Source organism: Carlito syrichta, unplaced genomic scaffold (assembly GCF_000164805.1).
Source record: "Carlito syrichta isolate Samal-C Ts95f unplaced genomic scaffold, Tarsius_syrichta-2.0.1 Scaffold117969, whole genome shotgun sequence".
Taxonomy (NCBI): Eukaryota; Metazoa; Chordata; class Mammalia; order Primates; family Tarsiidae; genus Carlito; species Carlito syrichta.
Window position 1 is genome coordinate 44,973 of NW_007062065.1, and position 14,685 is coordinate 59,657.

The 14,685-nt window shown below is 51.4% G+C and overlaps 1 protein-coding gene across 1 annotated transcript in view; it reads right to left on the minus strand.

Moving 5' to 3' along the window:
• The window catches only part of PNPLA7 (patatin like phospholipase domain containing 7), a gene marked incomplete at its 3' end in the record, with an annotated part of 62,591 nt that overhangs the window by 44,964 nt on the left and 2,942 nt on the right, over window positions 1-14,685 (minus strand). The window contains exons 5-10 of the mRNA XM_008047844.1: window positions 13,281-13,372; window positions 12,943-13,083; window positions 12,182-12,341; window positions 9,898-9,978; window positions 1,982-2,110; window positions 1,303-1,383 (exon numbers count right to left, since the gene is read on the minus strand). Coding sequence (XP_008046035.1) covers window positions 1,303-1,383; window positions 1,982-2,110; window positions 9,898-9,978; window positions 12,182-12,341; window positions 12,943-13,083; window positions 13,281-13,372 — 684 coding nt within the window. The remainder of the gene's footprint in view (window positions 1-1,302; window positions 1,384-1,981; window positions 2,111-9,897; window positions 9,979-12,181; window positions 12,342-12,942; window positions 13,084-13,280; window positions 13,373-14,685) is intronic.

Here is a 14,685-nt window from a genome sequence, read left to right on the forward strand (position 1 = left end):
AAAAAAAAAAAAAAAAAAAAAAAAAAAAAAAAAAAAATCCTTCAGGCCACGTCCACTGGGCCAGGGGAGTCTCTGAAGGCCTGAGGCGTACATGCCCGTCTTGCTAGGCCCTCCTGCACTTGCGTGCTGCTGTAGGCTACGGGGGAGCACAGGGGTGGACCCCGGTCTCATTCAGTTCTTACAGGAGCTCCACAGGGGGCTAGCCCTGCCCTGCTTCACAGGCCCAGCGTCTCCCGGGTCACACCGGAAAGAGCAAGGGCCAGGGTTCACGCCTTGCACCCTCGGCCATGCTTTGCCACACTTGGCCAGCTCAACCCCACCGGAACTTGACAGGAGGAATCCACGGCAGGACACAGAGCTGGGTGCTGGCCAGATGAACTCCAAGGGACAGGGACAAAAGTAGGTGGCAGCCTCCCCCAGTCACGGCAGTCAGGTCTGCGTGGGGCACGAGAAAGGGAAGGTGTGTGTCTGCACAGTTGGGGCTTTATGAAACAGGTAAGAGCAGGACACCTTGTCGAGGCCCCAACCCCAGACTCTCGAGAACGGAAGGCCACATCAAGGCTGCTCGCAATCTGGTGGGTCTCCAGAAGGGATGAACTCCAGTATCTGAGGAGGAAGCCCACCTTTCCAAAGCCTTTTTTTTTTTTTTTTGAGTTGGAGTCTCACTCTGTCACCCAGACTGGAGTGCAGTGGCCACTCCTGGCCACCACCGCCTCGACCTGCTGGGCTCCAGCGATCCTTCCGCCTCAGCCTTCCAAGTAGCTGGAACTACAGGCGCGCGCTACCACAACTGGCTAATTTTTTTGATTTACTGTAGAGATGAGGTCTCGCCGAGTTGCCCAGGTGGGTCTTGAACCCGCGGGCTCAGGCAGTCCACTCACCTCAGCCTCCCAAGGCGCGGGATTACAGGCTGAGCCACTGAGCCCAGCTAAAAGCCTTTTTCTTTTTAAACAAATATCTTAAGTATTTTGTTTGCAACTAATCTTGTTAACACTATATAATGAAAATGCACCAAGAATAATGTCGTTTTTGGTTAAATCTTTCCCAAGTCTTAACTGACCACAGATCCCTGGTTTCGCAAGCAGCCCCCAACTAACCACCTGGTATTTGCTTGAAGGCAGAAAAGCAAACATGGCCCAAGCATCACCTCCCCAAGCCCAAGGTCCTCATGGCCAGCAGCCAGCATAGCCACAGCAGTGGTTGGCACTGCCCCCCCACTGGGCTCCTGCAGCTCCGGACAACGGGGGTCCTGACACCACACGGAGCGAACGCAGGGCTTTCTGAGGTGGTGTTTTTACTCACAGGGTTGAAGAGCTCCGTGGTCAGGCCCAGGTGGTTGTGCAGAGCCAGAAAGGTCACCCTCTGCAGCCGCACCATGATGATCTGCAACAGAGATGCCGTGGGCTGCCAGCCACAGCTGCAGGCCCAGGGTGGGGGAGGGGCTGCCCCAGAGCACTGGGACCTCAGCCCATGCACCCAGACAAGACCACCCCAGCCCTCTCAGGGGAACTCTTAGGGTGAAAGCCCAAGTCTTGGCAACTTGCCCTGGTAATGCAAGGTGTTAGCATCATGGGGAATGGGGTGAGGGGCAAACGGAAGCTGCATTGCTTTTGCGAGTTTTCTGTAAATCTAAAATTACTCTAAAATAAGAAGTTTAATAAAAATTCAGAAATCTGTGGGGGCAGTGGGAGATCTTAAGACCTCCTTGCGGCTTTGAATATTAATTTTCATTGTAAAATATGTGTTACAAAGTTTTAACACCGTCTTGGTTCTTCCTACTTCTGCCTGGAATCCCACATCCCCAGCAGTGAGTCCTGCCAACCAAGTCTCCACTATTCTTCTGAGTTCCTCTTAATGGCTACACAACTCAGCACTGAGGTAGTGTGCAGACAACAAACCTACTCACATCTCAAAGCTGCTGCCAGGTTCACACCTAAGATGACCACAGCAGCTGGAGGAGTAGACTGAAAATGTGGCCCACCTGCACCACCCTCACCAGGGTCTCAGGGTATTTCTCAAAAATGCCTTGGAAAGCAGCTGCCGGAAGCCGGAGGACGGTGGATGGCACAGCGGCACGGGCGGAGACCGTTTTGTACGGTGCAGTGTGACCCTGCAATGACAGTCCCATCAGTCCCACTCTGAGGAGGTGCTGAGAACCGCTCCCCCCAGAAGCCCTTGGAGGAGGCCCCTCCTGGCCGACTCTTCACATGTTCATTCTCCCTCCCCGGTGGGCTGTGCAAAGTGCTTCTCTCGATACAAATGCACACACTTCCTGCTTGTCTGAGAGGCCCACAGCAAAGGGCTGGCCGGTGATGGCACGAGAACAGGGTAGGCCCAGAGGCAGCTAGCCATCGTGTCCTGCACACCTACCCGGTGATGCTCTGACCTGCTTCCCACTGCACCGAGATTTAGAGCCTAACTCTCCAATGTCCTGCACTGGTCTTGACGCCACAGCTGTAGGACATGTAAGACACCCACCTGCACAGGTTCCTGAAAAGGCCGCTGAGCATCAGGAATCACCACTGTCCAATGACCACCCCCATGGTCCAGTCACCGCCTGTGATGGGGACCCAGCAGTAACCAGAGTCCCCTGCCAGGATCACTCACAATTCCCCAGCTGAGGGGCAGGCGCAGCTTGCCAAGTGGACTTTGCCAACAGGACTCTACATGGCCAAGGAGAGAGCCTAACAAAAATCCCTCATGAGCGGCTTCTGACTTCTTTCTTCTGGAAACTGGTGGGCGCTAGAGAGAAGAGACTATTTCTTAATCGAGGCATTACACGCACGCTGTGAAACTCGCCCTTGCAACATGAAACAGCTTCACCTCTTCACCACAGAAACAGCGCGGCCCCATCCTCCAGAGGCCCCTGGTGGCCTTTAGGCAGCTTTCCTTCTTCCTTCTTCCGGCGCCCAGCATACTCAGTTTTCTGTCCCGATAGTTCTGCCTTCGTCAAAACGTCACAGTCACACGGCATGTCGGCTTCTCTCCCCGAGATGATATGCTTGCAAGGCATCTGCGTTGTCACACCATCAGCAGTTCGTGCTTCTGCCTTCTGAGTACCTGCCTGGTGCAGGGGTGCATCACGGTTTCTTCAGCCATCACCAGCCGAAGGACATCTGGGTTGCTGCCCGTTTTTGGCCATGAAAAATAATGCTACTACAAATATGCATACACAGGTCTTTGTGTGAACACAGTTCTCATTTCTCTTGCTAAACACCTAGGGATAAGATTCCCAGGTCATGTGTATGCATCCTCACCTTTACGAGACACTACTGAAGCATTCTCCACAGCGGCTGTTCCATTTCACATTCCCACCAGCAGCGAATGAGCCTTCAGTTGATACCCGTCCTCACCAGCACTTGGTACCGTCAGTGCTGAATAAGAATGCTTATTCTGGCTGGGCTCAGTGGCTCAGCCTGTAATCCCAGCACTTTGGGAGGCTGAGGCGAAAGGATTGCCTGAGCCCGCAGGTTAAAGACCCATCCAGGCAACTTGGCAAGACCTCATCTCTATGATAAATCAAAAACTAGCTGGGCGTGGTAGCACACACCTGTAGTTTCACCTACTCAGAAGACTGAGGCGGAAGGATCACCAGAGACCCGCAGGTCGAGGCTGCGGTGGTTGGGAGCGGCCACTGCACTCCAGTCTGGGCGACAGTGAGACTCCAACTCAAAAAAAAAACAACAACAGAATGGAACTGGTCTGTGTCCCCAGTTCCCAGGAAAAAGCCTCTAAACCCTTGGCAGTTCCATGGAAGCGCATTTGTTACTCACAGTGGGCCCCTTGGACCACACTTTGAGGCTATGCCACAAGGCCCAAGATAGTTTCAGGAAGGGGCTGGCAGTACAGGTGATACATAGTGTGCCAGGAGGGTGGCCCGTCTCAAAGACACAGGAGCCTCAGGCTTGGGAACCCTCCCAGGCCTCACTCGTACTGACTGATTCTGATTTCTGTTCTTTGCAGTAGAGGTCCCCAAACCCTGAGCCATGGACCGGGCTGCACAGTAGGAGGCGAGCAGCAGGCACCAGCGATGCTTCACCTGTGTTTACAGCCAGCCACTCCCCGTTGCTCGAATTCCCGCCTGACCTCCGCCTCCAGTCACATCAGTGGAGGCATTGAACCTGCATAGGAGCACGAACCCTACTGTGCACTGTGCACACCAGGGATCTCAGTTGCGGCTCTTTATGACAATCTCATGCTCGATGGTCTGAGGTGGAGCTGAGACAGTGAGGCTAGGGCTGAGGCGCAGCTGCAGACAAGTGAGCGCGAGCACTGAGGTCTGACTGCACGGAGACCCCTGAGGCAGACCATCTGCAATCCTGCTCCGTGAGTTGACAGCCTTCAGAGGCGCTGCTGCATCTGGGGCAGGCTTTCAGTCAGAACCCGACACTCAATTGAGTCCAAGCATGACCCGCCTATTATTTCAGGGACCAGTTTCATCTGCACCTCTTTTCTTTTTACAGGGAGTTGTATGGCCATTTCATTATATACTACAACGTGCTAATAATAGAAATGAAGTACACAATAAATGTTACATGCTTGAATCACCCCAAAGCCACCCCCCACTACCGACCACAGAAAAACCGTCTCCCGCGAAACCAGTCCCCAATGCCACAAAGGTTGGGGCCTGCTGCTGTACAGTACAACTGTGGTGTAGTGCTTTCCTGAGGTTTGAGTCACTCTATGGAATCACTGAATCTGAGGGCGTCGTGGGAATCCCAACCTATAGTCAGTTGGTCAGAAGTGTAGGTAACCTGGAAGCCCTTAAGCTACCAGTTCCAGGTGCTATTATATATGCTGCTTTTAAAATTTCAGTGTTGCCGGGCTCGGTGGCTCAGCCTGTAATCCCGCGCCTTTGGGAGGCTGAGGTGAGTGGATCGCCTGAGCCCGTGGGTTCGAGACCCGCCCTGGCAACTTGGCGAGACCTCATCTCTACAATAAATTAAAAAATAGCCGGGCATGGTAGCGCATGCCTATAATTCCAGCTACTTGGAAGGCTGAGGCGGGAGGATCGCCGGAGCCCAGCAGGTTGAGGCTGTGGTGGCCGGGAGTGGCCACTGCACTCCAGTCTGGGTGACAGAGTGAGACTCCAACTCAAAAAAATAAAATAAAATTTCAGTGTCCAACTGCTCACTGCTAATCTATAAAAATAGAACTGGTTTTTGTATATTGATAAACTCATTCATAACTTCTAGTAGCTTTCTTGCAGAGTCCACAGAGTTTTCTACCTAACCATGTCTGTGAGTAGACTGATTTACTTTTTATTTTTCAATCTGTATGCTTTTTATTTGTTTCTCTGCCCTTGCTGCCCTGGTGAGGGCCTCCAATATGATGCTGAATAGTAGTGAGAACATTCTGGCTTGTTCCTGACCTTCAAAGAAAAATATTCAGCCTTTCACCATTAAGTAAAACGTTACCTGTGAGTTTGTTTGTTTTTAATTGATGTCCTTCACTGGGTTCAGGAAGTTCTCTCCTTTTTCTAGTTGCTGAGAGCTTTTATCGTGAACAGATGCTGAGTTTTTTCAAATGCTTTTTCTGCATTTATTAAGATAATCATATGATTTTTCTTCTTTAGTCTGTTTACATGGTAAATTACACTAACTGATTTTCAATTTTTTTTTTCTTTTTGAGACAGGGTCTCACTCTATCGCCCAGGTTGGAGTGCAATGGCATGCTCACGGCCACCGTAGCCTAGACTGCTGGGTTCAGATGATCCTTCCACCCAGCCTTCTACCATGCCCAGCTAATTTTTTGATTTATTGTAGAGACAAGGTCTCACCATGTTGCCCAAGCTGATCTCGAACCCCTGGGCTCAGACAATCCTCTCACCTCAGCCTCCCCAAGTGTGGGGATTACAGGAATGCACCACCGCGCCTGGTGATTTTCAACTCTTGAAACAGCTTTGTGTTCTTGGAATAAGCCCTACTTATCACGACAAATTATCCATTTCTATATATTGCTGGACTAAAATTTCTAATATTTTATTGAGGGTATGTGAGTATTTGATCATAAGAGAAATTCAACTACGATTTTTTTTTTCTTGTAATGCCTTTGTCAGGCCAGGCATCAGGGAAATTCTCGCCTCAAAAACTAAACTGGGAAATATTATCTCTGCTTCACTTTTCTAGAGAGCTATGTATAAAATGAGCATTACTTTTTCCTTAAATGTTATAAATTTTGAATAGCAAGCCGGACTCGGTGGCTCAGCCTGTAATCCCGAGCCTTTAGGAGGCTGAGGTGAGTGGATTGCCTGAGCCTGCAGGTTCAAGACGCGCCTAGGCAACTTGGCGAGACCTCATCTCTACAATAAATCAAAAAATCAGCCGGGCGTGGTAGCGCATGCCTGTAATTCCGGCTACTTGGAAGGCTGAGGCGGAAGGATCGCGGGAGACCAGCAGGTCGAGGCTGTGGTGGCCGGGAGCGGACACTGCACTCCAGTCTGGGTGACAGAGTGAGACTCCAACTCAAAAAAAAAAAAAAAAAAAAAAAATTTTTGAATAGCATTCCCCAAGTAATTTAGACTAGAATATTCCTAGTGGAAGGATTTTAGCTATAAATTAGATTTATTTAATAGATCAAGGGCTATTCAGATAATCTATATCTTCTAGACGGAGCTTTGGTAGTTTGTGTCTTTCAAGGAATTTGTCAATTTCATCGAAGTTATAGATTATGTGGGCATAAAGTTGTTCCTAATATTCCCTTATTAGTCCTTTTATGTCTGTAGAAATGTCCCCTCTTTCATTTCTGATATTTGTAGTCTGTGTCTTCTCTCTTTTTTCTTCACTGGTCTGGTTAGAGGTTTTTGTATTTTGCTGATATTTTCTAAGAACTACCTTTTGGTTTCACTGATTTTCTCTACTGCTTTTCTATTTTCAGTCTCATTGATTCTTGACTCTTATCTTTATTAGTTTCTTCCTCTGGCTTGCTTTATGTTTCATTTGTTTTTCTTTACCTAGTTTCTTTTTTTTTGAGTTGGAGTCTCACTCTGTCACCCAGACTGGAGTGCAGGAGCGGCCATCGCAGCCTCGACCTGCTGGTCTCCAGCGATCCTTCCGCCTCAGCCTTCTGAGTAGCCGAAATTACAGGCATGCGCTACCACGCCCGGCTGATTTTTTGATTTATTGTAGAGATGAGGTCTTGCTGCCCAGGTGGGTCTCGAACCCATGGGCTCAGGTAATCCACTCACCTCAGCCTCCCAAAGGCGTGGGATTATAGGCTGAGCCACCGAGCCCAGCTTTTACCTAGTTTCTTAAGGTAAAATCTTACATCTTAATCTGAGACCTGTTTTATTTTACAATACAAGCATTTTAAGTTACAAAATTTTGATATGGTATGTTTTCATTTTCATTCAGCTCTAAATATTCTGAGTTCCCTGTGACTTCCCTTTGACCAATATATTATTTAGGAGTATTTTTTTTTTTTTTGAGTCAAAGTCTCACTCTGTCGCTCAGGCTGGAGTGCAGTGGCACGCTCACTGCCACCGCAGCCCCGACCTACTGGACTCAGGTGATCCTTCTGCCTCCACCTACCAAGGTGCTGGAACCACAGGTGTGCACTACCACACCCAGCTAATTATTTTCCTTCATTTTCCATAACAGGAAGTCCATGCATCTAAAACGGAAGAATTAGGAAACAGCAAGGAAAGTAGATTGCTTAGAAGGAACCTAAGAGTTAGAAGTGGCTTTTCGATGGTAGGGGAGGGGGAGCAGATGACTGCTGTCTCTAAAACATCAAGTACGTTTTCGGAATTTGTCCATGTTATTTTGCAAACATTTAAATTTTTTTAAAAAAACAACAAACACAAATGTTTGGTGAAGCAAAAGTGATGCCACTCCAACTGATCAATTACTCACAATGTAGAACTATTTCTCCCAGCTATCACCACCATCTCCTACTCCTACTCCACTCAGGGAAGATTAGCTCCAGCCCCTGAGGGAGAGAGGCTGTGCTAACACCCACAGAGGATGGAGCACAGCAGGCTGGGGAGGCAGGGGGTAACCTTGGCCCCATCATAGCAATGACTCCCCTCTCCAGCTGCACGCATCATAGCGCTGTCATAAACGAGGTTCAACCCGAAAGCCACCATCGGAGCAGGCTCAGAAAGAACAATAAATACAGAGGAAGGCCTCCATCCCACTTTGCACCGAAGCTATTTTTGCCTAAAGAGAAACTAATCAGCCAAGGAGGGACAGGGCACAGATACCACACGGCTGATGGGTTTGCATCCATGCAGACCAAGGCTCTTCCAGACCTTTCCTGGCACTTTCTCAGGCCCCAAGTGCTGCTCATGCATTCAGCAGGCCCTGAGAAGCCAGCCAGAGCTCCAGCAGTACACACCAACCACACAGCAAGCAGGGCCCCGAAGGGGGGAACATGGAGACGGGCTTCGTGCCTGGACCCCACTCTACCCCCATTCATATTGGGGGCTCCCTCGAAGCCCAATGCCAGCCTTTCAATAGCAGGTTCGCCTTGCTTAGAGGTGAGTATCCTCTTCCCCACCCCCACCCCCACCCCTAGCAGGCAGCCTCCCCTGCCTGGGCCATGTGTCTGGTGAAGACACACCAGATCCCAGAGGACACAGTGAGACGCGGGGATCTCAGCCACGCCTCCACCCCCGGCCCCAAGTAGCCCAAAGTACATCTGTGCCTATCTGACGGGAGTGAGGCAAGCACACTGGACACTCCAATGCCTCTGGAGCCTGCTGCCTCCTCTATGGGCCTGAGAACCTAGGATCGGATCAGAGGGTACCACCCAGGCTCCACCATGAGGTTTCATGAAGGACCTGAACTCCTGCTCTGCTTGGGCCATCCAGGCCAAGGCTCTGCAGACCCACCCTAACAAAGGCTAGGGAAACTGAGGTAAACATTGCCTCAATATGAGTGCAAAGGTGTAACTTCAAAGAGTAAGATTAAAATCAAACACCCCCCTTTTTTTTTTTTTTGAGAAAGCAGGATTTATTGAAAGGACAGAAAAGCCTCCACAGTGGGAGGGGACCCGAAGGGGTTGCCCCAAATACCCTTTTGAGCTGCACGAGTATATGCATTTAGCAAGGTTCAGCTAATGGACACTTAAGATTCGTTGCACTGTATGTAGGTTTTACTCAAAAGAAAAAAGAAGATAAAACAAACACCAAACGCTGATTACTACTGAGCACAAGGGGTGATTTTGCGCATGTCTGAAAGGTCCCATAAGAAAATACTTAAAAATCATGAGATAACAAGAGATGCTACTTTTTACTCTGTCAGAAGAGCAAAGAGGAAAGGTCAGCAGTACACCACGCTGGTGAGGGCGAGGCAATGAGTGGCGCAACACGAGGGGCAGTGGCCCCTGCAGCGGGGGATCAGCAGTCACCCTTCAAAGCCAGAAAGGTGCATCCCTGGGATGCAGCGAGCCAGTCCCGAGGGCTGATCCCACAGACTGGTCTTCAAAAGTCTGACACACGTGCGTTCGCGACCACTCACTGCAACAACGAAAAGCAGAAGACTAAGAACAACAGAAAGATCCACGTCGGCACGGAACGTCCACAAAAGGGTCTATGTGGAACCAATGGCAGCAGGTCCTTCCCCAGGGAAGGAGGAAACATCTTCACCCACAGTCTTTCATGCCCTCCGAATGCTGTATCACATGCATGTATTGCCAAATTCAAGAAACAGTCATTTAATAAGAGACGGCCCTACTTCTTAACTAAGTGCCCCGTTATTCCTAAACCCACTGGGAAGCTGTTCCCACAGATACTCTTTACCACCGTGGTTGGACAGAGCTCCTTCCCGCCACTGTAGAGAACTGGCCTTTACCATTAAGGAACCTGCTGTCCAGGCAAGACAGGAACATCAGGGCCTAGGCTGACTCAGGGACACTCTGAGGACCGGGCGGTGGTGCCCAGGGGGCGGTACTCACAGTGATGACGTCCAGGATGCTGAGGAGGCTGTGGACACTGTCTCCCGCCAGAACCTCTTTGACTACCACCTCGGTGCCATCCTGTGCTTGGAGAGCAGGGTGAGAATCAGTCCAGGGTGGTGTCTGCGGGGACCCTGGAGGCTCAGCTCACTGCCCAGGATGGCAGGGCCAGCAGACCTACACCTCCACATGCCACCCCAAAAGGGAACGCAAAGCAGGGACAGGATAGGCTGGAGGCAGCAATATGGCACACTCGAAAGCAGAGCAGAGAAAAACGTGAAGTCGAGTGCAGAGACCCTCGCCTCTCCATCCCCTGGCTTGTCCTCCTGGGCAGATGGAGGTGAAATTCCACAGATCAGTTTGCTGAGTCAACCATAAGGGCTCCGAGGACCAAATTCAGTTATTATCAGCATGAGTTACAGAACTTTAGTACAACTTTCCACTATGTAAAAAAGGGAAAAAAATGACAACATATAATCTTGGTGATTTAATACAGGAACTTCATCTTGGCTTGACCTGAGAACATCCTCTATGAAGTTGTCCAAATCTGGCCATAGTCACCCTCCACAAGCCCCTCCCAAGGAGTTGCCAAGGAACGCCAGCTCCCATCCTTTCAGAAGGCCCCTCACAAGCTGGAATGGAAGCCTCTGATTCACTAGTGGGACAGCCACATGCCCTAGGAGCCACTGGCCCTGACTTCCCCAGATGGAGGAACCAAGGCCCCTTCCTTTCTAATGACTCATCAAGTCCAGACAGAGACTAAGCTACAAAGCTGAGAATCAACAACTTTGGTCTAGAATCCTGGAAGGACAGTGCAGGAAGCCCCCTGGGATCAGTGCTCTAGGGACTACAGCTGACCAGAGCCCTCAAGGTCAGAGCAACCATCGTACAAAGTCCTCAACAAGGATACGCTAAGTATTTGTTTTAAACGTTGACATGCAATGGGAAGTCTAGGTCAAAAGTGCCACACAAAAAAAACAGCTGACAGCACTCTCCTGGAAATCAGCACAACACCAGACAAATCACGAAGCATCGGTGGTCACTCCCAGCAAGAAAACAAGTATTTAGTTCCCAGGTGAACTAATGCCTTGATTATTTTCTTACAATCAAAATTATAAGCTGGGTGTGGGGGCTCATGCCTGTAATCCCAGAACTTTGGGAGGCAGAATCAAGAGGATTTCCTGAGCCCAGGGATTTGAGACCAGCCTGAGCAACACGGCAAGACCTCATCTCTATAGTAAATCAAAAAATTAGCCAGGTGTGGTGGTGTGTGCCTGTGGTTCCAGCTACTTGGAAGGCTAAAGTGGAAGGATCACCTGAGCCCAGAAGGCAAGGTTGCAATGGCCGTGGGTGCCACTGCACTCCAGCCTGGGCAACAGAGTGAGACTCCTATTCAAAATAAATAAATAAAAGTAAAATAAAATAATTTATAATCAGGAACCTGAAAATAAGGCAAGGGCTCAATTGATCATGGCAGATAATACGATGATTTACTACTAAACCACTAAAGGCAGTATTCTGAGGACTTGGAATAATCATTTAAAAATGACACGCCAAGTTGGGCTTGGTGGCTTAGCCTATAATCCCAGCGCTTTGGGAGGCCAAAGTGAGTGGACTGCTTGAGCCCACAGGTTCGAGACCCACCCGGGCAACTTGGCGAGACCTCATTTCTACAAAATACCAAAAAAAAAATCAGCCAGGTGTGGTAGCAGCTGTAATTCCGGCTATGTGGAAGGCTGAGGCGGAAGGATCACCAGAGCCCAGTGGGTCAAGGCTGCAGTGGCCAGGAGCGTGCCACTGCACTCCAGTCTGGGCGACAGAGTGAGACTCCAGCTCAAAAAAAAAAGATGCAGTGGTTCAGCCTTTAATCCCAGCACTTTGGGAGGCCAAGGTGAGAGGACTGCCTGAGCCCAGGGGTTCGAGACCAGCCTAAAAAACTTGGTGAGACCTCGTCTCTACAATAAATCGCAAAAATTAGCCAGGTGTGGTGGTGTGCACCTGTTGTTCCAGCTTCTTGGAAGGCTGAGGTGGCAGGATAGTCTGAGTCCAGGAGGTCGAGGCTGCGGTGGCTATGCAGTATGCCACTGCACTGCAGGTAGGGCAACAGAGTGAGACTCCAACTCAAAAAAAAAAAGCAATGACAGGCCTTTTCCCCCAAATAACTAAAAATCTAACTTTCACACTGACTTTCCAGTGGAAAATGTTTTAGAACCTCAGATGATGACACGTGAGTGGACGCATGGCAGTCCAGCAGTCCCCAGGCAGCGCGGCCCCTGCAGCTCACCATGTCCTGGATGCAGACCTCCAGCCGCCCGTCCTGCACCACGTAGATGCTGGTGTCCAGCTCCCCTGGCCGGAAGACGTGCTCCCCCTCCTGCAGCTGCACGAAGACCATGTGCTTGCAAAGCTCCAGGAACAGTGGCTTCTCGAAGTGGCCCAGGACCCTGCAAGAGCCAGAGCACATGGTGGGACACCTTCCTGGGGGAGAGGATGACGGACGGGCGGCCTTCAAGAGCAGCTCAAGAAGGCATGGTCCCGCCCTGCCAGTGCCAGGCCCAGTGCTGCACAGCTGACCAACAAGCAGACTGCATCGCCATTGAACAGAATGTTGAACTCCTGGGTTCCTGGGAGCTTCTTGCTATCCACTCTGGCTGTGAACCCATGTCAAGTGCACAGAGGAAGAAAGCAGAGACACCCTACTTCACCCAGGTGGTGAGCTAGATAGAGGAGGAAACTTGTACAGGGACCACCACAAGATGGGACGTGGGAAAGACTGCAGGCTGGCAACTTCAGTCCACCATGCAGCTCTCACCCCTGCTCAGGGCTCATCACTGAGAATGAGACACTGAGAAACCTGTAAATGGAACAAGAATGGGAGGCAGCAGGCAGCTCAACAGACACCAGCAGCCCCAAGCAGAAAAAAGGCACAGGGAAGTCAGGCTGGAGCCCTCCCAGAGAGAAGAATATGTCAAGGAGACACCACACCAACCCCAGCCCCCTGGGAGGACTTGAGTGCTGCAGGCCCTGAGTGCCCCTGCCTCGTACCTGACATTTTTCAGCATGTACAAAACTTCCGAGGGCAGGTGAGAGTTCTTCACGTCGAACTCTGTGAGATCAGCCTCCAGCAGGGAGGGCGGGGGTTCCTTGGGCTGCAGGGTGGGGTACTCCTTCTTGAAACGCAGGATCCTGGGATGCAGAGACACTCACCTTGAGCAGGCCAAGTGGGTTCAACAGCACTAGCGACAGTGGCCCGTGCCCGAGGCAGCCCCATCCTCAGTACCACCAAGGTGGGGAAGCCAGATAGGTGGCGAGGACCCCATGGGCTCACGCAGCCCCTGGGCAAGGAGCAGAGCAGGGCTTGGTCTGAAAGACACTCCCAGTACCTCTTGGCCAAAGTCAGCACCTTGGTCCTCTTCCGGGCCCGCTGCCGGGGTGGGGCTGTACTCTCCACAAGTGTGTGCGGCAAAGTGGTCACCTGCAGAGGCAGCAGAAATGCCTAGGTCCAAGCTCTTGGCCTCAGGGGCCATGCTCAGGAACTGCAGGGTCACCCGCCATCCTGCCTTCAGCTCCGAGGTCCTTGTGAGGACGCTTGCAGACAGCATCATGGCACAGCCCCACACAGCCTCGGGCTTGTTCCCGTGTCTCCAACAACCAAACCTCCAGAGTGCCGCAGCTTCATACCCTTGTCCCTCTACCCAGAAGGCTGACCGGGGCTCTCCCCACTTCGTATCCAGCCTGGCCTCCACTATCCTGTCCTTCACTCCTATAAATCCTGCTGCTGCTCCATGCCCCCTTCCATCTCCATTCCCCTCCAGCCCAGAGCCACTGCCCAACCTGCCCTGCATCTGGAATGTTCCTCACCCCTCCATCACAGTTGGCGCCCATGCAACCACCCAGAACAGCAGTCGCCGTGGATGCGGGGGCCCGGGACGCCCCATGCTTGGTGGACACTGCCTGCGCCCTTACCCTAGCCAGTAAAGCCTGGCCCAACCCAACCAAGCCCAGCCCCAGCAGCCCCAACGTGTCTCCCCTTCATAGCACATGGTGCTGACGGCAGAGGAGCCATGGATAGACACTCACGGCCTTTCTCATCTGATGTTTCCAAGTTTTCTATCAGTAATGTGAATTAATTACACAACCAGATAACATAACAAAGACTATTTTTAAATGCATCAGTCCACAGGACTTCTATAAGGTTCCTGGGTGGTCTGTTGAGCACTTCCAGTCCCCTGGAAGTGTGGGGAGGAGGTCAGTGTGTGCAGCAGGGTGGTCACCTGCAGAGGCAGCGGAAATGCCCAGGTCCAAGCTCTTGGCCTCAGGGGCCATGCTCAGGACCTGCAGGGCCGCCCACCATCCTGACTTCAGCTCCGTGGTCACCTGCCACAGCACCGTGAACTAAAGACCAGGAAGGCTAGACCCTGGTGCCCACCCCACAGAGTGGGCTTCCAGAACCACAAAAGACACTGAAAACGAGCCACGCAGCCTTCCTCTCAGGACGAACATGCGGGCCACCAGGGGCCTCAGCCTCAAGTCCTGGAGAGCCGGACTCCTCCCTCACCCCAGCCACCAAGTCCTGGCAGAGACCTCCAATCTCCTCACCAGAGCTGGGACCCTCTGGGGGACTCAAGGCCCCTACACCCACCTGGAGGGCGGTCTCTGCTCTCCTTTCTTGTTAAAACATCATGCGCATCGGGGGCCAACGGGGCACCCTTTCTGCACTTGGCAGAACAGCTTCAGGGGCTTCAAGCTGACACTCACCGCCCCTTCCCCCACGCCCACCCTCCAGTG